This window comes from Podarcis filfolensis, assembly GCF_964270895.1.
Source record: "Podarcis filfolensis genome assembly, chromosome: 2".
Taxonomy (NCBI): Eukaryota; Metazoa; Chordata; class Lepidosauria; order Squamata; family Lacertidae; genus Podarcis; species Podarcis filfolensis.
This window is the reverse complement of record NC_139605.1, coordinates 102,028,275-102,055,764: the sequence shown is the minus strand read 5'-3', so window position 1 is coordinate 102,055,764 and position 27,490 is coordinate 102,028,275. Positions and strand designations below refer to the sequence as shown.

General features: G+C 41.8%; 1 protein-coding gene across 29 annotated transcripts in view; it reads right to left on the bottom strand.

Moving 5' to 3' along the window:
• Positions 1-21,196, bottom strand: part of BPTF (bromodomain PHD finger transcription factor) — a 66,474-nt gene extending 45,278 nt beyond the window's left edge. For 18 of the 29 annotated variants that reach the window (XM_083598474.1, XM_083598480.1, XM_083598473.1 and 15 more), the window contains exons 1-3: positions 20,283-21,196; positions 6,134-6,956; positions 346-569 (exon numbers count right to left, since the gene is read on the bottom strand). In XM_083598474.1, coding sequence (XP_083454600.1) covers positions 346-569; positions 6,134-6,956; positions 20,283-20,964 — 1,729 coding nt within the window. In that variant the 5' untranslated portion in view covers positions 20,965-21,196. The remainder of the gene's footprint in view (positions 1-345; positions 570-6,133; positions 6,957-20,282) is intronic. The other 11 variants (XM_083598492.1, XM_083598469.1, XM_083598471.1 and 8 more) reach the window with 1 other exon arrangement.
• Between the last annotated feature and the right edge of the window lie 6,294 nt (positions 21,197-27,490).

Genomic DNA, 27,490 nt, shown 5'->3' with positions numbered 1-27,490 from the left:
CTCGGGTTTTTTGCACTATTAAACAAAGTCTGCATAGGTTAGCGCTTTTTCTGGGGCAGCAACAAGGGTAGCCCTGGACCAATGCTTGCCCATTTCCCTGAAAAAATCTATAAGGCCTAACAGGTTTAATCGAACCTTCTCAAATGTACCTAAAGGCTATATGTATTCCAGTGGCACTATAAATGCAGTCTGTGGAACTTGGCCTTCCCAATTTTAACAGACATGCCCTTTTCCTCATAAACCTTTCTTCACTAGAATACACGTCAATGAGGTAGAAATTCAAAATGCGCTCGATAATCCATTGTGTGCTGTTAGCAACTGAGGATTAGTTTTGTAGATTCTTACCATTTGCTGCAGCAAGAAAAGATTTGTTGCTACCCCGTGCTTTATTGGTAAGGTCCTCCGTTATATCCATATGCCGATGTATTTCTTCACGCATTTCTTCCAGAGTTTTGCAGATATCAGCTTCCCAGTAATCTTTGTCAAGGCATTCAATTAATTCTGCCAGCTGGACTTTTGTGCTATAGTACCAGATTTTCTTATCTTTCTCACACTCTGAATCTTCCTCTCTGTGACAGTATTAGAATAATTGTTTATGAGACAAATGGCAATGAAACATATGTATATACTGGGAAAGAAACAGGAATGAAAAGAATAACTGAGTTCATATCACAAGTTCACTGTTGAGCATGTATTTTTAGTTTACCACAAACAGCTATTACCAAACTCTAAAAAATGTTATGATAACATAATTCAGTTCTTCTATAATTCAACTACACAATATGAGTTGCCACATTTAAAAATTGTATTATCACAAAACACAAACCTTTTCTTCCCTTTCCAATACACAAATAATATGTTTCTTTACCATACCGTACTATAAAGTATTATGACATTCCCATACAAAAGGAATTTTCAATGATAATTTCAAAAATTAGACACTGAATCATTCGAAGAAATGATTATTTCTTCCAGGATGTTCTGTGGCTTCTCACCTAAGAAAAATCTCAACATAGGTTTTATTCACCATGAAGTCCTGTACAACCAGTTAATCTGGTCCAATTATTGATGACTTGGAACTGTATAGCAAAAATATGGTGACTCTATTTCACAAAAATATAGTGACTGTCTATTTCACACAAATCAGAATCATTAAGTGGAGGGCAAGCACTTGGGGTACAGGCATTATTACTTTACATCACATTTAGCCAATCTTGGTAGCCAGAAGAAATCTGCTGTCATGACTGACCCCGCCCATTCTCTTATTTTCGATATCATGCTGAGCTTTGGAAGTGCTCCAAAGCAAGAATTACAGATATGGTCTGAAAAAATAACGCTCTGCGACTTTAACAAATCCACACTATGCATTGCTGAAATAATTCACTTTTAAAATTTAAAAGTATTATATGACCTTTGCTTCTTTTTATAAATCCAAGAAGCAAGTAATAAATGTACGTACGAGATGAGAGTAAAGATGAAAGAATATTTTAAAAAGCCCTTAAGGTGGGAAAGAGGATGGAAGTTGTGGAGAAGGCCTGGGAGAAACTATACCACATCCAATGTGGCTGCACATAGGCTCTGTTCACACATCATGATAAGCAACAAACCCCACTTTACTATGAATGACCAATATGTTACTGCACATGGCTCAATCACTCCTGCTTTGCTCCACCCTGTCTGAAACTTGGAAGAACAAGCTGTGAAATACCATATGCAAAGGCTTTAATTCTAATGTTGCATACAAAGTTGCGTTTAAGTTCTTGCGCACCTCAGCCTACAATATGTCTTACTGCAAACAATGACGTCATATGAATTAAAGTGTCTACTTCTTTGTCATGTATCTAGATGTCTGCATGACTGCCTGATGCAATTGCTATGGAGTCCAGGGGTTCAATGGCAGAGTCCATGCTTCACATGCAGAGGGTCTCAGGCTTAACTGAAAGTTAAAAATGACCAGGCAGCAGGTTTGGATGGAAAAGCCATCTCCCTGAGACTCTGGAGACCCACTGCCCCTCAAAATAGACAATACTGGGGACAAGATGGACTAATGCTCTGATTTGGTGCAAGGTGGCAGCATATGTTCTACACAAAAAAGTAGTTTTCGCTGAATCAGTTGTGATAGCAAGTATGGTAAAGGTAAAGGCAAAGGACCCCTGGACGGTTAAGTCAACTATGGGGTGCTGCACTCATCTCGCTTTTCAGGTCGAGGGAGCCAGTGTTTCTCTATAGACAGCTTCCCGGGTCATGTGGTCAGCATGACTACATCACTTCTGGCACAACGGAACACTGTGATGGGAAGCCAGAGTGCACAGAAACGCCGTTTACCTTCCCGCCACAGTGGTACCTATTTATCTACTTGCACTGGTGTGCTTTCGAACTGCCAGGTTGGCAGGAGCTGGGACAGAGCAACGGGAGCTCACCCTGTCACGCAGATTCGAACTGCCAACCTTCTGATCGGCAAGCCCAAGAGGCTCAGTAGTTTAGACCACAGTATCACCCGCGTCCCTGTTGCAAGTATGGAGTCAACCCAGCGACTGGAGAGCTGAAACCAGCACACTGGCTTCTGCCAAGGGACCAAGGCTCCTGAGGTTGCTTCATCTACATCACAGCATGGTAAAGACCAGGCTGACCTCATTCATTGGCCAGAAAAGAAGTGGCTTCAGAAGCTTCCTCCCCACACACTACCTGCCAGAGAAACACAGCAAACAACTGCCAGTTGCCCAGGGACTGCAGAAGTAAAGGAAAAGAACACTCTGGCCCTATCTATCAGACAAAGGAAAAAGAAATGCCCATTAGTACTCAGTAAAGAATACCAGGAAGGGAAGCTCAGCCTGCTCTTCCCCCTCTTACACCCACTTATAGCTTCACCAATGTGTTCTGGCATTAGAGAACTGACCTCCCTCTCCTACCTTTCCCATTTCCCTTTCCTTGTGTGTTCCTGCAAGCCTGATGGCAATGCCATCCCTTTTAACTGATGTGAGCAGCTTGGGGGGGGGGGGACATTTGTCTGAAAAGTGGAATATAATACATATAGAAAAATATATAGTAAGTAAATAGTTTTGATTACATGCATTTTCCATTCAGACTTTGATATGGGAGACCCCCAGTTCATTTCCCTAGCATGCACTGCAAATTTAATATGTGTAATTATCTCTTTAAAGATTTACACTGCAGTCTTAATCAAAATATCAAAGAAGTCTAACAAGAGGAGAAGTATCAGGAGCACCCAAAGAGTCTGGCCTAAATTTGAAGACGAGGCACTTGAGTTTTAACACTGGGGAGTCTCAGGGACACTGAACTGTCACTATGTTTCAGTAAAAAACAACAACAACAAATTTTTCAACAAGCCCCTCTTACATGGCTTAAGGCAATATCTTTAGATATTGAGGCTTTACATAGAAAGGGGACTCAGCTACATTACTAAAGACGCAGCAAATTGAATGCACTATAAACATGCAACACCAGATGGCGTCAGAGAGCAGAATATTTTAGAACACAGTTTTCCATAATGATTTTTTTCCTTTTGTTAAAACTATCTAATTTCTGACTTATTTATAGCATTTCCCCCCGTGTTTAGATCCACCTTGGGTCTACCTCAGATTCGTATTATTCTTCACTGGCACAGATGCGAGGAGGCAATCAGAAGCTTTCTTTTCCATTCTTGATTAGCCAGTGTTCAGCATTACACCTGAACTCTAAACTGCACTTCATTTTTAACTATAGTAATTGAAAATAAGTCAGCTTTGTAAATCAGGGATTGAAATTTACTTGCTATCATATTCTTAAGACTAAATGCAGTTTGTGTTTGGACATCAATGATAGCCATATGCTTGTAGGAAACAAAGTAAAGGGTTGTTCTCTAAAATTTTATTATCTATATTCAACACTATACTGCTATAGCAGACTTATAAACAAGCAATAATGAGCCATATCGAAGACCAGCCTATTCTGCTATGCTGCTTACAATTTTTTTAATGGTGTGCCTTTTCTCAAGTACCAGTGTAAGATGTTTGAATAAAAAAAGAAAAGTTTTTCAGTTTCATAAAAAATTATCTGCCCTGTTGCCTAGAGGCAATTTTTGCTCATCATAGGTGAATAGAACACTGGTTGTTTACAAGCCAACAATGAATCTGGTAGGAATCAATGGGAGTTTTTTTATCTTCACGGTAAAGGAAACTCCTTGAGAAGGAAACGTCCTCTCAAATGATCAAAATACAAGGGTTTTATCCAGAGTGCCATCTTTTCTTTCTACAGATATTTACTGTACTCATTAGTGGTAAGATCACATGCCTACAAATGGATGTGGGTTTACAGAGAAAGACAGCAACTTTGCACTGAAAAAAGGTCCAACGGTTGAGTCATACAAGACTCTTCAAAATATGAAGTACAGTGGTACCTTGGTTGTTGAATGGCTTGGCTCCTGAACAAATCGGCTGCCGAACACCGCAAACCTGGAAGTGAGTGGTTTGCAAATGTTTTTCAGAAGCTGAACGTCTGACACGGCTTCCGATTGAGTGCAGGAAGCTCCTGCAGCCAGCCGAAAGCTGTGCCTTGGTTTTCGAACAGTTTTGGGAGTCGAACGGACTCCCAGAATGGATTAAGTTCGAGAACCAAGGTACCACTGTAGTATGAAATCCTCATACAGGCTGAGATTTCATGCCTGATGATCTCATATATGAGTTTTTACTACAGGAAGATGTATTGAGAAAGCTGCCATCTAGTACAGAGTGTCATATAGCTCTTTCAAAATGAAGAGCATTTACTACTGCATTGAATACAATTTATATAATAAACTGAAATAACTTTTTGTGTTTTGGCAAATTATAAATACCTGTCAGTTAAATTCAGGACTCTATGCCACTGAAAAAACACTGAATTTGGTAGTGGGCACAAAATTCACCTTCCTGAGAAGGAAGCTTCTGTTTTCTTTCTTTTTTTAAGTGATGTTTCCACATGTATAAGACTTTCTTGAAAGTATAAAAGCAATGGTGCTGAAATTGCAGAAGCCAGAAAAGGCACAGAGTAAGATTTTCAAAGATCGCGGGGGGGGGGGGGGAGCGGGGAGAGAGACAGGACTTCAGAGTCCTTACCCATCCCCAACTAGCAAAACCAGCATAGATTTTATAAAATAGCAAGCCAATGCAGTATAAATTAATTTAACCTAAAAGGAAATCATACAAACTTAGTCCATTCGCGTAACGTATACATTTTACAGAATCTAGCTTTTCTTGGAGAATAATTTGGATGGCCTGCACAGAATTTAGTTTTGTGTAGCCATAGCCTGACACCATTTGCAGAAAGAGAAACATGTGGCAGGCAGGGTTTCTTACTCATTTTATTTGACTTCTATGTACTTCAAATTGCTGTTTTATGAGATCAGGTGTGAGGTGTGAGAATTGCATTGCTCCAAAAGCTGCTTAGTTGCCTGATAATGGTGTCAGCATAGTTGCAATTTCTTTTTCTAACTGAGACTCTTAAAATAAATGGTACTTAAAATTTTATTCTTAGAAGAATCAGTGATCTGGCCCTTGGGCTTTTGCTGATATTCAGCAATTTGTAATCTTTTCTGATGCCTTCTGAATCTCAGGGTTCTGCAGTCATGCCTCTACAAAAAACGACTTTGCACACTAAGGTCTACTACTTGGGTCATCACAACATAGCAGCTACAGGTACGGTATGTTGCATATGGATTTAAATGAAGTCACTGCCTAGGCAGTTATGAAGTTATGAGCAAGACAAGAAGGAAAGAATAGATTCACAAAATACTAAAAATTCAGCAGTACTCTCAGGGTTAGAAAAATTGTCACTTTGGAGAAAAAGAAAGTAATACTGCTGTTAAGCTTGTTCATTCAAAAAACATTAAATACAAAATAACGCAGGTTTTCTGTTACCAGACCAGATCTTATGTTTCTAAACCCTAACTTTTGTTTTGAAACACAGTAAGCAGGAGCCTGGTATTTTTCAGTGACGGCCACTTCAATTCGCCATTGGCCCCTCACCCCCCGCAGTGCAATTTCTTTAATAGTGCATGGAGATATAGAACACATTTTTGGCCCAATATAAAAGAAAATCCCATCTTCTTGAAAATCCACCATGCACCAATATTGTTACTGTGCTTAGAACATTTACTTACATAACAAGCCTCCTGTTCAGGAACCAGTATTTCCGCCTGTTTCTGTCGTATCCAATAGGTTCATGTCGAATGTATGGTTTATTTTTTTGGATTTCAGCAATACAGTCCGTTACACCAGGCACCTTATGTGCTACACAAACTTCACACTGCCATTCATCCTCAGGTACCTCTTCAAGAGGTGGTTTCACACACTCCAAGTGGTACACAGCTGAGCAAGTTTCACAGCAAAGCAAATCCCCCAGTTTGTGACAAACTCTACAATGGTCATCGTATTGTATCACACCTTCTGACATTAATTCCTCGCGTGCAATGTTTGTTGTAAGAAACTGATCCACTAAAAACTGCAGGACTTCAATTTTATTCTCAACGGGTCCATAGGGGTAGTCATCGGCCTCTTGGAAAGGAAGAACATGATGATATTCCTTGTCACTCTCACAATAAACCCGCAGAACCTCGGGCCACGTCATCCCGTCTATGAAATACAATGTGGAATTAACGCTATCTTTGAGGTCAGCAGGTCCAAAGGTAGTATTTGAAGTGTCTTCTTCACGTAAAACAGCTTTTAAAAGCACTATATGCATCTCTGCCATAAGTGTACACTGCTCCTGGCTTACCAGAGCAGCACAGAAGTCCTCAAAACGAAAAGGGGACAGTCGCAAGACAGTGCCAAAGTTCCGCAGTACCTCATAGATGGCAATAACATTCATTATATGCTCATTAGGCACCATTAAGTCCTCTGAGGATTTAGGCAAGTCAAGAGAAGGGACATCTTTTTCTTCCAGTATTGGAGAACGTGGACGATGTACTCTTTGTCTCCTCCTACCTGTAAGTAGAAAGGAACAATAAAAGATTAACAGGAAACAGAGGTTCACTTATTATACAATTAACGTGATGTGAAATAAGAACCATGTTAAGACGTTTCTCGCACACTTCAATGGTCTTACACAGTTGTATTTTAAAAATCTTGAACTTGCACTTCAACATAGGCAGTTATTCTTCTACCTTAAATTGAAACTAACATACCATGCGTGTTGCACTTTTACCAATGACTTTCCTTTGATGAAAACACCTGCCATTTTACAAGGGTTAGAACAAAACTTGCCCCTCTGCAAAGGGAAGGGCTCTTTCCATTTCTCAAAGGAACCATTTTATATTGTAAACTGCCCTGTGATCCTCAGATGAAGGGCAATAAAGATATTTAATTAAGAACTATCACCACTACAAGGTAACCATTTTATCTGATTCCCTCTTCCCCATGTAGTCTCCAACACCACTAATCCTCAAATTTTCAGGGGAAAAGAGGAATCAGCCAAAAGTGCCTTTCCACCTCCTTTTCTCTACCCCAAGCAGAACTTAGCTGAGCACAATCCAAGCCCAAATCTTGTTTCCTCTCCTAAATTTCAATTACGTGAGAGACAAGTTCATTTTTCTTGTTTAAGATATTGGTACGAGTGAAAGAGCTCTACAGAGCCATTGTGCGGCCTGTTTAAGTTTGCTGAATCTGTGGGCTTTCAACAGTTCAACGAAAACATTACATAAATATATTGCTTTCCCAGATGTTGTAGGGTTTCAGTCCAGGAGGTATTACATGCATATATGCCATGACTGCATGGCAGCTTGAGCTGTACTTTCTGGTTTTCACTGCACATTCCTCACTGCCTACAAATCAACCTGCTCTTTAAAGTGAAGAGGCAATGTGAACAGCTGTGGTAAAATCTGAAATGAATTTCCCTCTATTTGTCTACAAATTCAAAACACTTCTTTCTTCCTAACTGTAATTCAGTTGCAAAAGCTGGAAATGTTCCGTTTTCTCTTCAGTGATGAACAAAAACATATTACTAACTGCAAATGGGAGAAATCACAGCACTCTAGGAACACTTTACTAAATAATAATTGCAGCGGTTTGCATTCTGATACACTCAAATCTAGAAAACAGTTTACCCTGGATTATGGTTTCCATTTAAATTATATCTCTCTTTTGCTGAAGCTACTCATCCATATTTTATACAATGTTTCTCTGATCACAAAAAAGCAATAAGCTGTCTAATTCAGAGTAGTTTTGAATTCTTCTTTAGATTTCACAGCAGTAGCGTAACAACTAGAGATGCAAAACACTTAAACATATTCAAGGTACTGTAGTGGTAAATAGGTAAAGGTAATGTAAACGGAGTTTCCGTGTGCTCTGGTACTTGCCATGGTGTTCTGTTGTGCCAGAATCCATTTAGTCATGCTGGCCACATGACCCGGAAAAGCTGTCTGCGGACAACTCCCGTGGTCTGAAAGCAAGATAAGTGCCACAACTCATAGACGCCTTTGACTGGACTTAACCGTCCGGGGGTCCTTTACTTTTACCTAGTTGCAAATGCTGTGGGATCCAAAGCCTTTCTAAAGAAAATTAAAAGTGAGTAGAAACCCTATTGATTGATTGATTGATTGATTGATTGATTGTTTTTAAACTCAAAAGTTTTGGACAATTTGACACAAACCAAGTTTTCTAGGTACAGAAGTTATTTTTTTCCCTTTTAAAATCTCTCATGAGAAATTCCCAGAGACTCTTCCTCTCCTCTAGTTGCAACCTGTTATCACTAGATAGAAGCACTTAAGCATCAGATAAAGCAAGAACACTGTGACACAATAAACCTGAGAGGTTCCCTTTTTATTTTTGCTATTGGATGCTGGTTGTTATGTAATTTTGTTATATTTATAGTACTAAAATGTTATTTTCTGTATGTAATTATATTTGCTACTGTGTCGTTTTGCTGGGCTATTATGAAATTATTTTTGCACTGTTTGGTTTTGAAATGTTTTCCTGTTTCCTTTGTTGTAAACCACTTTGAGAATGAATTTTATGTGGGAAAGCAGCATACAAATAAAATGAATGCATGACTTGTTGAGTGAATCACTTGGCCCAGATTTATTTCTAATCTTTCACTGGACTCCTGTCAATAACAAATGGTTGTCATGTCAAGGTCGCTATGAGGACAAAATTTAACTGGTAAAAGAGGCTACTGATTTCTTAAAGAACTCTTGAAATCCATATAATGTATGTGTGTATTAAAAGTGCACAGGAAGGGGGAAATGCCATTGGCGGTGCTGTTTTGAAACTACCAATATTGTTTATTTAGACGGTTCAAGGTTCACTCAACAATTACTTCAGATTACTCAAAGCTTATTCTGGAGCATCAGGCATAGTCCATGCTTCCAATGAGGGGGCAACACAAAAATGGGCCGTTTCAGTGGTCTCCCCATGGTGCCATTTTTATCGATCCTTAGGAGCCAAGCAGTGTTAGAAAATCGGATATATAAGTTAGGTGCCAAATGGCACTTGGGCTCTAGGTTACGGTTGCCACAACGGAGTATCTATTCGCCAGAAGGTTTGACTAGATGGCCCTCAGCATCCCTTCCAACACTACAATTATCTGATTCTATGATCTCAACTACATTGCTTGATTGTAGCTTGCTCTTACAACAATCCACTGGTCCCCAGTATGCAAGAAGAAGTAACACACAGGGGAAACGGAAATAGTATTAACTATGAACTAAGGCAGAGGTTTTTTAAATGGTGGTCGCCAACCTGACACCCAGAAATCTCCATAGTCTCAACTGGACCCGCACCTGTAGCAAAACGTGCCTGGTACCTGCGGAATTTCAAACACTGGAGCCAAGCAAATAATATTTTTTTTAAAAAAAACCAGGGCTTTTGGTCTTTAATTTGAAGGGCTTCAAGTATTTGCGGCCTATTTTAGTGCAACAGGATCTGTAAGACCAGTCCTTTATCTGTAGAGATGCGTTGGTTAGGTTTTCATTGGTTGTGCTTTTTAAATTTGGTTTTAGTGTTTATGATGTGTTTGAAAGTTGCTTTAGTTCACTTCTGTGAGAAAAGCTAATAATAATAATAATAATAATAATAATAATAATAATAATAATCCAGTTCAACTGCCCCAAATGACATTTAGTAGTTTTCCATTTTAAATAAAGTCTGGTTAAGATATCAAATGTTGGCCTAGGAGACATAATAAGCCTGGTGGCACCAGCTAGAACTAAAAACAGGTATTAAAGTGGTGAAAAAGGTAAAATACCTGGGAATATGGATCTCCCCGAAAAATATAAATTTAGTGGAGGATAACTACACTAAGGTCTGGAGAGAAATTAAGAAAGACTTAGATACTTGGAATAGGTTAAAATTGTCCTGGACAGGAAGGATGGCCGCGATTAAGATGAGCATTCTTCCGAGACTACTTTTTTTATTCCAGAATATCCCGGTAATTAGAGGTACGGCATGTTTTAAGAATTGGCAAAGAACTTTAGCTAAATTTATATGGCAAGGGAAAAGGGCAAGAATTAAATTCAAACTCCTCACGGATCTAAGAGAAAGAGGGGGTTTTGCAGTTCCGAACTTAAAACTTTATTATGAGGCCGCTTGTCTTTGTTGGATAAAAGAATGGGCCATTTTAAAAAACACGGATTTGTTGGATCTAGAGGGATTTGACATTAGATTCGGCTGGCATGCTTATTTGTGGCATGGTAAAGGAAAGATCCATAGAGGCTTCTCTAATCATATCATTAGAGGCTCGTTATTAGAAGTTTGGAACAGGAACAAAAAGCTGATTGAAAGAGACACCCCTTGGTGGCTTTCACCAATTGATATCTTAACAATAAAAAAGTTAAATCTGGAATGTGAAAGATGGACATACGAAGATCTCCTAGTTAAATCAGAAAGAGGGTGGAAAATTAGACCGTACGAAGAGCTAAAGGATAAATTAACTGGATGGATACAATTTCACCAAATTAATGCGTTATGGTACGATCATAAAAAAATAGGAATGAGTGAAAAAAAGTCCAGGTACCAGGTGGAAATCTTAGAAAGTAATACTAAACTTTTATCCAAAATGTATAACCAACTGTTAGACTGGGATACTAAAGATGAAGAGGTGAAAGGAGTCATGGTCAAATGGGCCAGAGACCATGGTCAAATGGGCCAGAGATACTTTTCCAGAGTTAATATTCTGACCTTCTTAGTTTTTGGTCAGTGGGGGAAGACTATTCCAAATAACTCTTAAAAATAATTCTTAAAAAACCATCACTTTCTTGAAGTGATAATGAACTTTTTCATGAGGAGGCAACTACATCCATCTTGCACTTGTAATGTGCCTGTGAGTTATTCAAGGTATTGATTTGTCAATAAATTACTGCAAAATTTGGGACAGACTGCAGTGGGGAATCTTGTGTTTCAATTCTATCAATCCCCACAAAAATAAAGCTCCCTGGGCTTATCACGTGAGGACTATCACATGAGAAAGCTATAATAGCTCTTAATTGGTCAGTGATGTCCTATTCACATGTGCACGTTCTATAGTACTGGAACGTTTGCACAGTCAGAAATCAAGAGGTCAAACTTAGAGCTGGTGCATGTTCAGAACTGAGCAACTGCCAAGTTTACAAGCGTGAGTGGCCCAGCAAAAACAACCCTACAGAATTTATATATTGTGTCTCATTGCCTCAGACACAATGATTTTTAATAGACTCAACTCAGTTCATACATTCAGCTGTCAGCCATGAAATATTCAATAATTTAAAAATCATCAACAGCTAAGTGTGTGAACCAGGTGTTTTGAGAGTTCACATACCATGTGCTTTATACTACACATACATGGTAACAGAACAGAACAGATTTCACAATTTATAAGCAAAAACACCAACAAGTATTTTTACCACTGTTATTATTGTTGCTAGTACTATCACATGCCCTTTGCTAGCAGGTCTCTGGGCAGGTTACAACAATTTAAAATTCATAACTAACAATCATTAAAACAAATGTCAGTCACAAGAATAGGGTGGATCCTGAAAACACACATCTTAGACCAAGGTAAAGAGGTGCATCTTCAGCATTTGCCAAAAGCTATACAGTGAAGTTGTCAGATGCAATTCTGTGCAGAGGGAATTCTACAGTTAACCTGGTAACAGGATGCATCCTGATTTAAACCTGATAACTGCATATATCTTGTTGGGGGGGGGGGGAGCACAGATACTTAGCATGACATACACTCAACATAGCTATGACTCTGCACTTTAAATTCTGCTACAGCTGACTATAGAAAATAGGGCAGAGCCAACAGCTGCCCTACTGGTTCACAAAACAAAGCTCTGAAAAGAAGCACTCCAAGTTATTATTTAATTCACGTTATGAGGCTAGTTTGGTTGTGGGTCTTTAGTGTAATGGACTTCAGGACATGACAGGGTTATCAGGGTTCCAGATTTGAGAACTGTTAGCAACAGGGTTGTCTGCCATATAAAGCTTAATAAAAACAATATAATCATGGCCAACTTCTTAAGTTTGATGGGAGGCTAAAGACTGTAAAAATCTTTCAATTAACCGGAATACTGGATTGGATGAGGCTTTAGTTACACGAAGGTCCTGAATGAGAATGCACATTCCCTGATATACATAGAGATATACCCAGCCAGTTTAACAAGATGAAGATGTTCAAAGGGAAATGTGTACCCAGGCACACACCTGCATGAGTACTGTATGCAAAATTTCCTTTTAGGATTTGGGCAATTAAACTTCAGATCTAATGCCAAGTTTAGGCAATATAAATGTGAACTTATATAAATATGTATTTGCTTCTTGCACTTTTAAGTTCTGCCTCCTCTTGTATGACCTTCTGTAATCTTTATCATCACAAACAGCACATCAAGTGCAATATATATACAAAGGGGAATGCCTATTGGTTTTCCCACAACTCTGCACTCCTCTTTCCTGGCAAATCATCAAATCTGCATTTTAGACATCTTTCAGAAATTCTGCAAGAAGTTTAAAACTTCTGCATTTTGACAGCTAGGGCTAAGTCTGCAATGAATGAATGAGATTTCATTCTGTACACTTCAGCTTGTTTTACATGCTTTTATTTACTTTTGGTATATTACCAGTTATCCACTTTCAGTCTTTAGCAGCAGGTTTAAACAAAATGTTATCTTAATATACATTGAAGACATGTTATTTCAAAGCCTCATGTGCACATCAGAATACCAAGCCACTCATAGTTTGAGGATCAGTCCTAGAATGATTAGCAGACTAAGATTTCTGGTCATCAACAAAGAATGGTAATCTTAAAATCTCTTTAACACAAGGAATGAAAGCTCACAAATGCTAAAAATATACAGTACATGCATTATTTGCAAAGAAACCATGCTACAAGTGAACAAGCCACAGTGAACCTAAGGTTTACAAATGCACATCCTCCACCTGGGTTGTCATTAAGAAATTGTAAAGCTTTCAGTGTGGAAAAATGTGGTTTGTCAAGATATCTAGAACAACGAACTGTGAGTAACATTAACTACTGTTAGTTTAAGACACTGATTATGCACCCCTCCCCCCACATGTTCAGAAAAGGTGCCGATTTTCTGATCTGTACCCTATTTTCAGTCACCTTTCACAAATTACCCAGATTACAAGTATTCTTAGATTGCCAACCTACATTTAAAAATAAACTTTCTAGTGCTCTTGTTGTGAAGCAACTCATAAGGTATTTACAAACCACAAGCCATGCAAGATTTGCATGGATCAAGGGTACCTTATGGGCTGCCTTCTCCTGCATTAATGTAACCACCGAATGAGGCCTTGCTTCATCTCCTGCCACCATCTGAGGTGCGGTTTATTTTAATTCATTCATACCAAAATACTAAAATTTATACTCTGTTTTTCCTTTCCAAAAGAAGTTGCTCAAAGCGGCTGACAAAAGTATTTAAAAAGCACAAAAATAAAATAACAATCCACCTTGTTTAAAAAACTAACCATTGCACAAACCATTACTAAAAGCAACATCTAAGAAAAAGGAGGAAGAGCTGGAGCTTGCAACAAACAAATTACATAAAGCAGCAGCAGACACAAAGGCTTGTTTAAAAAGAAATGTCCTCAGTTCCTGGCAAAATACAAAGAGGGAGGAAGATAAGCTAACCTCTTAGAGCAGGGAGTTCCACATCTAAGGTATTGTCACAGAGAATGCCCCAATAAGCATATAACTAATGCACAAAGGGATGTGGCCAGACAGTGACTGTAAGAGGAATGGAAAAGCTGATGCACCAGCCAAAGCACTTCTGGTGGCATCTTAAAACAAGGCCAAGGCCAGGAGTACTTCGAAACTATGAATTTGATTTTGTAAGGGGAGTGCAATCAAGGCCAAAATGGGCTGGCTTCCTATTCAAATAAACTGTTATTTAATCCTAGCCTTTTTTGAACGAAAGCTTTAATTACATGCCTACCGATTTATGTCATGTGACAGTTAAGTTGGGTGTTCTCGTAAACCTAACCAACTCATGGATTATGAAGAGCATTTTCACTTCTGCAATGAAAATTCTTGGGGAGGTTCAACGGACCTCAGAAGAGTGCATACAACGTAAACAGAGCAGCACCCCTAACCTTAGCTCAGCGCAGAGCGATATATATTACAACTGACATGCCACTTGTGCAAAAGGTAATCAAATACTGGAAGGCATCCCTGCCCACTTTTGGCAGAAGCCCTACTAATTCTGTGTGATGTGACCATAGGACGTGCAACCATTGGTGGAGTTTTTCAAAGTGAGTGAAGTTTAATCAACAATAGGCATAACCATGCCCACTGTGATCCTGAATGACAACTGCAACATATCAGTGTGAATAGAGCACCAGTTGATAAAGTGTAACTTTTAAACAGCTCTCTTCTTCCATCCCCAACCTTTACACCATTTTCCAAGGAGTGCATTGTTGAGGCCACGGCATGGATTACTAAAGCTTTGTAATGTTGCAAAAAATATTAATCCTTACCCTAACTGTGGGTAAGAGATTGGAATCACCTACAAGCTTGCACATTAATCCCCTGCTCTGCTTACCAAGATGTGCTATTTCTCCATCGACATTTACACTTACCATGGTTAGCTTGAATAGCACTTTGAAAAGCTGCCTTCTAACAAACTCTAGTTTGAAGGAGTCTTAACACTGCCTGTGAAAAGCAAACGGAGGGAGAACTTGTATGCAAAGTGGGGAAGGAAAGAGCTTGCAAGTCTATAAGGCACATATTACCACATCACTGGGCCACTGTTGTACAGTGCTCATTGGCATAATGTAAATCAGGCATAGGCAAACTCCGGCCCTCCAGATGTTTGGGACTACAACTCCCATCATCCCTGGCTAACAGGACCAGTGGTCAGGGATGATGGGAGTTGTAGTCCCAAAACATCTGGAGGGCCGAGTTTGCCCATGCCTGATGTAAATTTTACAAAATGAAACATCTACTGCTCTGAACTATTAGTCACTCCACTTTACTCATAATTATTTTCCAGAAACAACAAATTCTCAGTAAAGGTAAGGGACCCCTGACTGTTAGGTCTAGTTGTGAACGACTCTGGGGTTGCGGCGCTCATCTTGCTTTATTGGTTGAGGGAGCCGGCGTACAGCTTCCGGGTCATGTGGCCAGCATGACTAAGCCACTTCTGGTGAACCAGAGCAGCGCACGGAAACGCCGTTTACCTTCCCGCCGGAGCGGTACCTATTTATCTACTTGCACTTTGACGTGCTTTCAAATTGCTAGGTTGGCAGGAGCAGGGACCGAGCAACAGGAGCTCACCCCGTCGCGGGGATTCAAACTGCCAACATTCTGATCGGCAAGCCCTAGGCTCTGTGGTTTAGACCACAGCGCCACCCGCATCCCTTCACATTCTCAGTAGCGTTTGACCACTTGTGACCAAGTGAAGATGCCTGGGATGGCGCCTGACATCTCCACCATCTGAGGATTACTGGATCTGGACTGTTTTCACACACTAATACCCCATCCTGTAGAACTCTATCCGTTATATTTTATCTGAACAACTGGAATGCATTTCTGGAACCAAATTGCCTTTTCTGTGCAGCCTGAGCAGGAGCGGTCACCATTAAGACATCACAATAGGCCAACATATACATGGACTGTCCCTGACAGTCTTTTCTTCTTTAAGGTCTCAAAGCTCTTAACCTAGCTCAAGGTTGTCGTCTTGAACTAGCCATGTGTTTAACTGAGAATCAATCAGTCAGTCCATCATTTGGAAAACAAGACTTTAGAGCTGTCTTGCCCCAAAATGGCAACTAGAAATTCCATTTTGGCAACTGCAACCTCGGTTCAAGGAGCCATTTGGCGCCTAGCTTATACACCTAAGTTTCTAACACTGATTCTATAGCACTTTAACAACACACATTCTAAGGTGTGTTTATGTATGTGGGTGTGCATGAACCAAGTAGGTCAATAGGTGAATGCAGTATTTGCCATCCAGTACACCATCACAACCAAAAGATTATGGTAGGGCCAAACAAACCATGTCATACCAGAAGCCAGCAGAATGCAGGTGCACACTGTTCAAGTTCACCTGCCCTACTCTTCAGTTGTTCCCCATGAGGAGGAAACAAACTACAGCAGTGGATTAGCATTATGTTGCTTCTTGTTATCTCTAGGCCAGTGCTCTGGTTTGGTTCCTCCTTGTTCAGCAAAGAGGGGAGCAGCAGGGCAGGCATGATTTGACAAGTGTATACCACCTCGCTGCTGATGAACCAGGACAACAAAAACATAAGTAGCTACTGAACCCGATTGATGGACCATCATTGGCCATTGTAAAAACAAGGAAAGCCTGACACCAACTGTCAGAAAGAAGCAGCAGCCGCAAGAAATACATGTAAAGTAAATCTGGCTGTTTTGTTTTAAGGGTCATTCCGTGTCAAGTGATCAATTTTTTAATATATTTTTTTTACCTTATGTCATCCAATTTCCTTAATATTTTTTACTTGTTGAATGATCAAAACTAAGTTAAAATCTAAAATTTTAATTTTTTATCTCATCCCATTTTTGAGCTATGAGGGTTGGAAATTAAAAATAATAATACATTGAAAGTTTTGGCCTTGCCAGGCAAAAAACTAAGAACTCAGCTCAGAATTGAGATAGATCATGAAATGAAGTACAAACAAGAATTATTTCAAAGCGTTAATTCTATCAAGCAACAGCAAGCTATCACGCTGCCTTGAAACACATTTTTAAAGGAAAAGGCTGACTAGCTTTTCAAATGCCTGAAAAATAACTGATATTATATTTTGAAGCCTAGTTTATTCTGTTATATTTTACTCCAAGAAGACCCATTTATCCTAAATCGAACCCAGTAAGGCAGACATGTATGTACCTTATATATATAAATTAATGTGATTTCATTGAGAAATTTTGATGAAATTTTGCAGGTAGCGCTTAGAAACATTAAATAATCAATACATTTTTTGGAAATTTCTGAACATATTATTTTTAATCACTTTTTAAAATTTAAAATTTTGTAACTTAACTTTAAAATGTAAAGTAAGGTGACATATCATATTATGTGACATATCATATTAAAGCCAATGACGTTCTGAAGAGATTGGTATTTTTAGTTTTGACATACAGTATCTCAAATCTAGGTTGAGATTGTAAGGTTTTTGTGTAGACCAAAATTGCCAATTCTTTGAAATTTCAAACCCTCATAACTAAAAAACAGGATGGGATAAAAAAAATTGAACTGAAATTTGGGACTGTCTCTTACACTACAGTGGTACCTCGGGTTAAGTACTTAATTCGTTCTGGAGGTCTTAACCTGAAACTGTTCTTAACCTGAAGCACCACTTTAGCTAATGGAGCCTCCTGCTGCCACCGCGCCGCCAGAACACAATTTCTGTTCTTATCCTGAAGCAAAGTTCTTAACCTGAAGCACTATTTCTGGGTTAGCAGAGTCTGTAACCTGAAGCGTATGTAACCCAAAGCGTATGTAACCCGAGGTACCACTTTACTTTCAGGAAACTGAAAGTGGAAGCAATATAAAATGGTAAGGTAAATGTGATTGGATCACTTGATATAGAATCACCCTTAACACCAACTCTTAACTCTTTTAAAAACCGTTAGAATAATCACTGTGTGTGTGTGTGAAAAAGTCATCTCTACTGCAAGACATCAAATATCTATCAGTGGCACAATGTTAGCATACAACACAAATTAGATACAAAACAATACATATTTTAATTTGGGTATGATTCAGTTTCTGAATTGATCTGATTAACATTAACCCATAACATTTTAGAACTGTGGCAAATCCATTCAGAAACTGAATCATATCCAAATTAAAATATACACTTTAGAAGCAAACTAAACAGCACTAACATTTGCTTTTCTACAGGTGAACAATTATGAAGGTCTCCTTGAATAAAAATTCAGTTCCTATGTTGTCGATATAGAAAAATATTATTAGTACTATGAAATAATCCCTTGCCATTGAAAAGCCACAGTGAAGGGAAAAACCACAGCTAAGAACCATTACAGCTAAACAAAACTTTAAACTTGTTCATACAGTGTTCACTCTCATATTGTGAATTAGGAAAGCTTGCCTTTATAAAAGCACCTTAACAACCAACAAAATTAACCGCCTCTTGGAAAACTCTAAATCCATTTTAATATAGAGAAGTGTGTCTTTTGATGTTGTGATATAGATGGAAAATGAGTCCGATTTCCCCCATAACTTTCACACAGCCACTGTACTGTACAGGCATATTTAGTAAAATGTAAGCTATTTCAATATTCCACACTGGGGTTTTCCTTGTCAAACTGTAAAAGCACAGAACTGTCATATCACTCACATCTACCAATATACAAGTCGCAATCCTGATTGTTTACATACTTGATAAAACACATGCAAGTATATAAAAATAGTTGTCACCAAGTAAGGAAAGTTAAGCATGTAAGATTTTATGCAATAATATTTTGCTGAATTAAATCTAGCTTTTTTAATAAAACCCCCAAAACATTCTTAAAATGCTAGTAGTTCAGCATGATCCATACTACAATCAAACTCTTAAAACTTGTTATAAAAAAGTTGAACATAATTTCTTCCAATGGTTGAACTGGCAAAGTCACCGTAAAATTAAAAACCACAAGCTCTCTTTAAAACAAGCTGGAAGCAAACACTGCTGCATAACAAAAATTGGTAAATGAAAATGAAGAAAGAAAGAAAGAAAGAGATATCCATTTGAATGTTTTCAATTACTACAAATACATGTGATGGGCTTGCATGCTATGATTTAAACCATACTGCGCTTCCGCCAATAATTTGATCTCTATTCCCAAGGCACTGCTTTCCTTTGTAAACAAAAACACCACCCCCTAGTTTTGCACAAAGTCAAGAGTCTGCAAGATACTCCCCCCCTTCCCCAAGCATCACATGCGTGCCCCACACGAGCTCCCTTTCCCCTGCTCATCCCCAATTTATTCTTCCAAGACAGTGGTTCCCAATTAGCTGATTACTGAGGACCCCCTATTTTTCAAGAGCCACGGACACCCCACCCCAGCCTCGCTTTGCAACATGTTGATAACTGCATGGTAGCTGCCTCTACAAAGCAATTCCGTGCACAAAATGTGGGGCAGCCCCTAATAAGCAAAGGAGTTTTGATATGTACTAAAAACAGCAACAAACAACAACAACAGGCCCTAAAATGTGTGATATTACCATGCAAAAAAAGACAAAAAAATAGTTGGGGGGTAGGGCAAGGAAGGGATGGGGCCGTGGATCCCGTGGATCCCCCTTCTAATGACCCCCTATTTTTCAAGAGCCACGGACCCCCCTCCCCGCTTTGGAACATGTTGATTCCCTGCACAAAATGTAGGGTAGTCCCTAAGAAGCAAAGGAGTTTTGGTATGCACTAAAAACAGCAAAAAACAACAACAGGCCATAAAATGTGTGATATTACCATGCACAAAAATGACCAAAAAAAATTAGAGAGAAGGGAGGCAACGGATGGGGCCCCTAACTGGGAACCCCTGTTCTCAGACCATGTTTGCCATCTCCTCTTCCTGCGAACAAGTAGCCTAGGATCGCTATTTATTTTCTCTCTCTCTCTCAAGTTCTGCCACTGTGGCTTCCCGCACCTTGCCCTCTACTTGCAGGAGCCCCTCGCTTCCCTTCTCCCCACATCTTGCCCCCATTGCAGCGCGCATCCCTATGGCGGAGGGGGGGTTCAGCACCACCCCATTAACCCCCCCCAAAGCAAAAACCCGTCCACCCCCCCTTCCCTAACGCGATGGGCTCCGGGGTGGAACAAGTGGGGGGCGACCCCCCTCACCCCACCTACCCCTCGCCGTACCCGGGGTGCTGCTGTAGGTGCTGTGGCTCTTGAAGCTGCTCTCCGTGCAGTAGCTGGCGTCGTCGTCCTCGTCCTCCTCCATCTCTTCGGGGTAATCCGAGTCGTCGTCGTCGTTCTCCTCCTCCTCTTCTTCCGCCACGGCCTCGTCTTCCCCGGAGTCGCGCTTCTCCCCGGACTCGCCTTCCTCGTCGTCGGACACGGCGCTCTCGTCCTCGTCGCTCTCATGGTCGTCGTAAACCACTTGGCTGCTGCGGCCGCTCCTCTTGGGAGCGGAGGAAGAAGCACCACCACCTGAGGCGGCGGCGGGCGCCCTGCTTTGGCTTCCTCCTCCTCCTCCTCCTCCTCCCGCCGCCGCTCCAGCAGCAGCAGCAGACCTGCCCCTGCCCCGGCCGCTATTGCCTCCCCCGCCAGGGGTGCTGCTGCTGCTGCCGCTGCCGCCCTTCCTCCTGCCGCCTCCCCTGACTGAGGGGGAGGCCTGGGCAGCGGCCCCCCTCGGCTTGGGCCCTGCAGCCCCGGCCGCCTGGGCCGAGGCCGCCCACCTGCCCCGGCTGCTGCCCCTCAGGCGGGAGCGGAGTCCCCCGATAGGGCCCGGCGGCGGGGCTGCTGGAGCCGGGGTGCTCGCCCGAGCCGGGGCCGCCGCAGGCTGCTGGTGCTTGGGCGGCCTGCCTCGCCGGCCCCGCATCGCTGGGCGCTGGCCGAGAGCGCTGAGGGGGGAGGTGTTGTGTGTGCGCGCGAGGGCCTTCGGGTGGCTTTTCCGAGCGGGCGGTTGCGCTCTTTCTCCCTCTTCCTCCCCGCCCCCCCCTCCCTCGCCGGGGAAGGAGGGCCTCCGGCGAGCCGCTCGGGCCGAGGGGCTTCAATGCGAAGGGCTGGCGTCCCGCTCGGGATCGCCGCCGGCCGCCATCTTGTTTCTTCGCCTGCTTGCCTCGGATCGCTCCGCTCCGACAGGGGGGAGGGAGGGAGGGAAGCGGCGGCAGGGCCGGAGCGGGTCACGTGGCCGGGCCTTGCCTGCGCTTCGCCGGGAGAGGCGGAAGGGGGCGCGCGAGAGGGGAGCTCGTTCGGGGATGATGCTGATGTTGCGGATGCTGCCGCCTGAGCCAGATCTTCTTTGCACCCGCGAAAAGCCGCGTCCAGAAAACGCGCGGGTCGCGATCGCTTTCGCAGATATGAGTTAAGCCGCGGTTCATTTGTACACGGACTTAAATGCCGCACGCATTGCAAACGGTCCCCTTCGCTTGCGTGTCTGAAAGGCCTGTGTCTGAAACAGATGGTTACTGGGGTTGCCAGATTGTTTCACCAGGGCACCCCGAAAGTTATTGTTAAAGGAAATTGCTGAGCTTTTTTTAAAAAAACAAGTTCAATACCTTGCTACGCAAGCCTTTTTTTAAAGCCAAGTTGTTGCGCTAAAAGAATCCCATTATTTTTTGATTGACGTGACTTTTTTTCTTGAGCTATTTTAATAAAAAATTCTTGAGCTATTTTTTTAGACAACGCTCCCCCCAAATTGTTCAGCTTTTTGCTTTTATTTTTTTGAGCCCCCCCAAAATCCTGCGAGTTTTCAATTGACTTGACTCAGAGCCAGGACAAAGCGCCACCATTTTGGAAATCCCCACCCCTGGACATCAATTCTGCCTTTGAAATCCTGTTGATATCCGGGGAAATGTCCAGACGTATGACAGCCCTGTAATATTCATCTTGCACATGGCAGAGCTTTCCTACATCCTTGGACTCAGCCATAGGGCTGCAAATAAAACATTCTAAGTGTGTTTTAAGTGCAATATGCAATGCGACACTTGATGGCGATCTGCTCCTCAGTGGGCATTTCTTTCTTAGTTCATCTAATAAACTATATTGAGCTTTAGAAGTGACTCTCTTAAGTCCAGGTATGGTATGGTGTGTCCCATTTTCTTTCCAACTATTGCCCTTATTGCGGATGGGGAACCTGTAGCCCTCCAGAATTTCTTCTATTCCAACACCTGTCATCCCTGGCCATGCTGATTGGGGCAGATGGGAGCTGGAGGGCACCACTTTGGCCCACCAACATCTAGAGAGCCACAGGCTCCTCATTCCCGTCCTATAGCCTCACAGTCCAGGAACGAGGAACCCATGGCTCTCTAGATGTTGGTGGGCCAAAGTGGTGCCCTCCAGATATTGTGGAATTTGGCGTCCATTGTCCTTAACCGTGTTGGCACAGGGTGTTGAAAACAATGGGAAGGAAAGGGAAAGGATAGGTTTAGATACGCTCAGAAATGTGTCTAAATTCCACCCCTGGTCTGGGAGAAGAGGAGGAGGAGGAGTTTGGATTTGATATCCCGCTTTATCACTACCCGAAAGAGTCTCAAAGCAGCTAACATTCTCCTTTCCCTTCCTCCCCCACAACAAACACTCTGTGAGGTGATTGGGGCTGAGAGACTTCAAAGAAGTGTGACTAGCCCAAGGTCACCCAGCAGCTGCATGTGGAGGAGCGGAGACATGAACCCAGTTCCCCAGATTACGAATCTACCCCTCTTAACCACTACACCACACTGGGAGGATGCCAGAGATCAAAGTCTCTGCCTGGCACACTGACATAGCTACGTTTGCTGAACAAGGATGCTAAGGGATCCATGCTGAACAAGGATACCTTTAGAGAGGGAAGCTAAACATTGGATCTCCCACTCGGACCTCAGAGTAACATTGGGAGAGTAGATCAAATCTATCTTATGGCTCACTGGACTCCCTCCAATAGGCCCTAGAATTACACTCTTAAGGTACCCTCATAATATTTAGTTTGTAATATATGGCACCAATAGAGAATGTCTTTCCAATGCAAATAGGAAATTCAGAGGGGCTGTTTCCCTGTCCCCTCCAGCCAACACACATCTAGTTGGGACCTTAGCAGAATAAAAGAGCTAGTTTGAGTCAAATGGCTAATGTGCATAGCAACAAGCCACTGGACACAATCACCACATCTCATGGAGAGCATAGGAGCCAACTCCTAGGGGCCAAGGCCCCTTGCCCCCTCCCATTAAAATATTTGAGGTGGCTGCCCACCACCAAAGTTACTGGGCGTTGCCATTCAAATGGTGTCTGTGCCTTAACTTACCTTCCCCCCCCCCCATTCAAGTTGGTAGTCCTGATGGATAATGTCTGCATCATCAGTCCAGGGAACTGAACACCTTTCCTAGTCAAAATACAGTGGTTGCACTGGGTACCATGCTGCAAGCAGGGGGTGCCAAAACAATGCTGTAGAACGGAGCACGCGAGGTCAGGGGCACTGAATTTTAGCATTGCACAGGGTGCTGCTGAAATTTGAGAGGCCACTGTGCTATACGTCCTCTCCAACAAGCCTTTGAGAATGTGCGTGTCTCTGCGAGATTTTGCACCATCTCTGCCGTTTTGCATCATCTCCAATAAATGCACAAAGGCCTGCCTACATATGCACATTCCCCAAGGTGCGTTGGAGAACTCGCACTACCCCTAACATAAACAAAATAGTGATATGATAAATCAGCAAAATGATCAACAGCTTATTCCGCTTAACATATTGCTTATACAAACTGGCAAACAGATGTGTGATGACGAGCGAGCCTTTTAAATCTGTAATTGACTCCAGTTGAGTTAAAGGGCTGATAAACCACCGTGTCTTCAGTATTTCACAGACGTTTTGCCTTTTTATATATGCAATTTAATGAACGTTGAGTATAAAATCTTCTGGGCAGAGCAGTCCTATGGAGGAGGCAGCGAGGAAGACTCTATGGGGATGACCTGCACTGTTAGGCTCGTTCTGACCAGAGCAGACACTGTGTGCATTTGTCTGGGAGGAGCAGCTTATTCTCCACCCCGTTCCCCTTTTGTGAGCTTCCTTCCCATTGAGTGTGCCCTCTCCAGGATTGGCAGTTTCATAGCCGGCTTGGGGGCATGTGCAGGGAACTGGATGGCTTTGGACCCTGCAGATCCAAAGCTTCCCTAAATCTGCAGGGATGTGCTCTTTTTCATCCAGTGCTGCCATTGAAGGCAGAGAGATGGTACCCTACAGACTCCTTGGGCTCAGCCAGCGACATTTCTAAAGCTCTCTCAGAGGTCTGCTACCTTGATGTATTTAGGTCATTAATGCTTGATATTTCCACCCGTTTCAGTTTTAAAATAATTCTGCTTGTTACTTTTAAAAATGTGCCTTTTATCCCCCTGGTACCCTCTGCTTTTCGCTGTCCACTTTACTACCAACATCTTTTATGTAAGGGAGTTGGTAGCAATTCATCCCCTAGCTTTCGCTCTCGGTGCAGTACTCCTACATTAGGTGGATGTGGGAGAATTTAGGTGGTTTCAACCAATGCTATTAAAAAGTAAATATAGAGACTGGCTTGAATCCATCCCTTCCACAGATTATATTCATTTTTATAGTAACCCATACAGGCTTCTCAGTCAGAATTGCGATCTGAAAACCAAAAGCGGACTGGAAGCTCATTAGCCGTGCAAAGTCTTTGCGGATAGCCCTTATCCATAAATCAGCAGGTTAGAATAAAAACAAACACAAAATAAAATGTTGGACCTCCCTTTTCAGTCAATTGCATCTAGATGTGTAGCTTGCACTATACAGTGGTATCTCGGATTACAGACGCTTCAGGTTACAGACTCCACTAACCCAGAAATAGTGCTTCAGGTTAAGAACTTTGCTTCAGGATAAGAACAGACATCGCACAGCGTCAGGTCCCATTAGCTAAAGTGGTGCTTCAGGTTAAGAACAGTTTCAGGTTAAGAATGGACCTCCGGAACGAATTAAGTTCTTAACCTGAGGTACCACTGTATAGCACAAATAATTTGCCTCTCTCATTCAAGTGTTGGAACAGTAAATACATTTAGTGGTAGTATTCCACTAAGTTTTACTCAGGGTAGACCCACTGACATTAATGGGTGGCATTCAATGTAGTGCTAAGTGAGGTTAACTGTTAACCCAACAAGACTAGCTCCTAACCCTCCAGAGCAGTTTTATGTGGCACAGCAAGGCAGGGAGAAGCTGGGAAAGTCCTTTCACATGAGCAGACCTCAAGCACACAAGAACTTAGCTGAATTCCACCCAATGACCCTAGCCTGGTCATATTCATGAATTTAAATGGGTCTACTCAGAGCAAAACGCAGCGCATTTTCAAAATACAGCAGTCTTTGAAAACAGGTCAGATTTTGAATGGTTACCCCCTCCGCCTGCCACACCCCATATGGCCTTGGATCCCATCTGCACCCTTCAATTCCAGAACTGCCATAATCAATGACAGGACATTAGATCTGGAAAAGAGACATGTTAAATCTTCAGGGTTAACTGTGTGATCCTTTGATCACACAGATCAGATTGTTAATCATTTTGGGAGGCAGGAATATTTTGCCCCCTGAATAGCTTAAACTATGTGAGATTAGGTTTCCATTTCATAGAACATTATCATTAGACTCACCTGTGCAAGTCATCATAGTTTATTCTGCAAGTATCTTCTTGAGGCCTGCTGTCTGCTTGCTCTACATTTGCAGCCTTGTGAAGATCAGGAATTCCTATATTCTGTCATAGACCACTATTCTGGTTAACTTGCAGTTCTACCACAACATGGCCACCACATGGGAAGGGTATTATTAAAGGTGATTCACTTAATAAATTTTCAAGGGAGACAAGATGCACAAACCTTGCATGCTACCTGCTCCTGAGTTGCACTTTCCCCTATTCTTCCTGCAAAGGTGTACAAAAATTGAATTCCAATTATTAATATAGCAACTGATTACCTGCAGATGCTGTCCTTTATAGCTTTGTTGGCAATGGCTACCGCAGAGCTTTCCAAATTTTTCGTGTTGGTGACGCGCTCTTTAGACATGTGCGATTTCACGACGTGGTAATTCAGTTTTGCTAGCAAACCAAATGTTAAACAAACCCCTTTCCAACCCCAGGAGGAGCTCGGGGAGCATTTGTGTGACACACCTACACACTGCAGCCAACAGTTGGAAAAGTTCTGGGCTACTGGGTAAACCTCACAATGATACAACCCACTCCAAGAGTCTGACATTTAACAATAGCATCAGGGTTCAACTACAATGGGTTAGAAAGATCCACAGGTACCCTTATGGTTTTAGAAGGGTGTTTTGATCTGACAAGAGACCCCCCACAAACTTAAGGCAGGCAAGTCATTTTCAATATACTCAAATGTCAGAAAATAGTATTTCCCCTTTCCCCTCCCTTCCCTGAAAAATCTGCTTGGGAGGGATGAGGGGCTCCTCAGAATAGTTCAAGAATAGTACAAGTGGCCTGGTGGAAAAATTACTGGCAAAAGTCATCTCACATCCTTCCACTTGTAGAAGCATTCACCAGAGTGAATGCTTTTTTAAATGGACTCCTTAAGTGAATGATAGGACATTTTTGGATCCAACCCAATGTGATTACAACAAATTGTTGATGGTTGAGTAAAGCTATACAGCTTTAATGTTTATAGCCACTTTCTTTTGTGTGGACAGTCAAGAATGACAATTTGTCATTCTGTCTGGATGCCAGAGTATTGGTTTGCGTGAAGTATATGAACCAAAACGTTGTCATCCACTCCTTTCAGTAAAAGGCATAGCATTTTAGTATAATATTGAGGTCAAAGCTTTTGTTCTACCTATCACCAAATTCATTCTGGTGTTGCTATCTTTTCTAAGTGCTTCAACTTGATGCAATGCCTGGGGAAATGGCTACGCTAAAGGACTTTCCATGTTCCAGGCTGCTGTTAAGCTCAGATCCTCATTACTGGAAGACAGCCACCATTCAAAGGAAAGTCTAAGCAGCTCTTCAGAGATCTGAGGTGGTGTCTGTATGGAACATAGGTGTTCTAAATGATATATGAATCACCAAGATCTTCACACTCAACCTCCTTTGGTAATTCATGCAGCAATCAAAGCTTATCAGGTGGAAAATCAGGGACACTTGAAATGCAGAATACGGCCTCCAGCAGAATACAATCTGCAAATTTTGCAGCATTAAAAGCAGGCTGTAAGTTTTATGATGATTATCTGACAGCTGTACAAGGCTTTTGCAGCCTATCAGACTTGCTTTTGTAAGACTGACATTTCCCGATAGCTCTGTTAACGTACAAACAGTGCTTTTTCTAACTACGGCCACATCTTCTATCGCAAGCTGCAAATGACAAAGCTCATCTGATTTCCATTTTAATTATGAAGCGACTAATTCATGAGTAAACAAGAGGCCACAAATCTTTGTA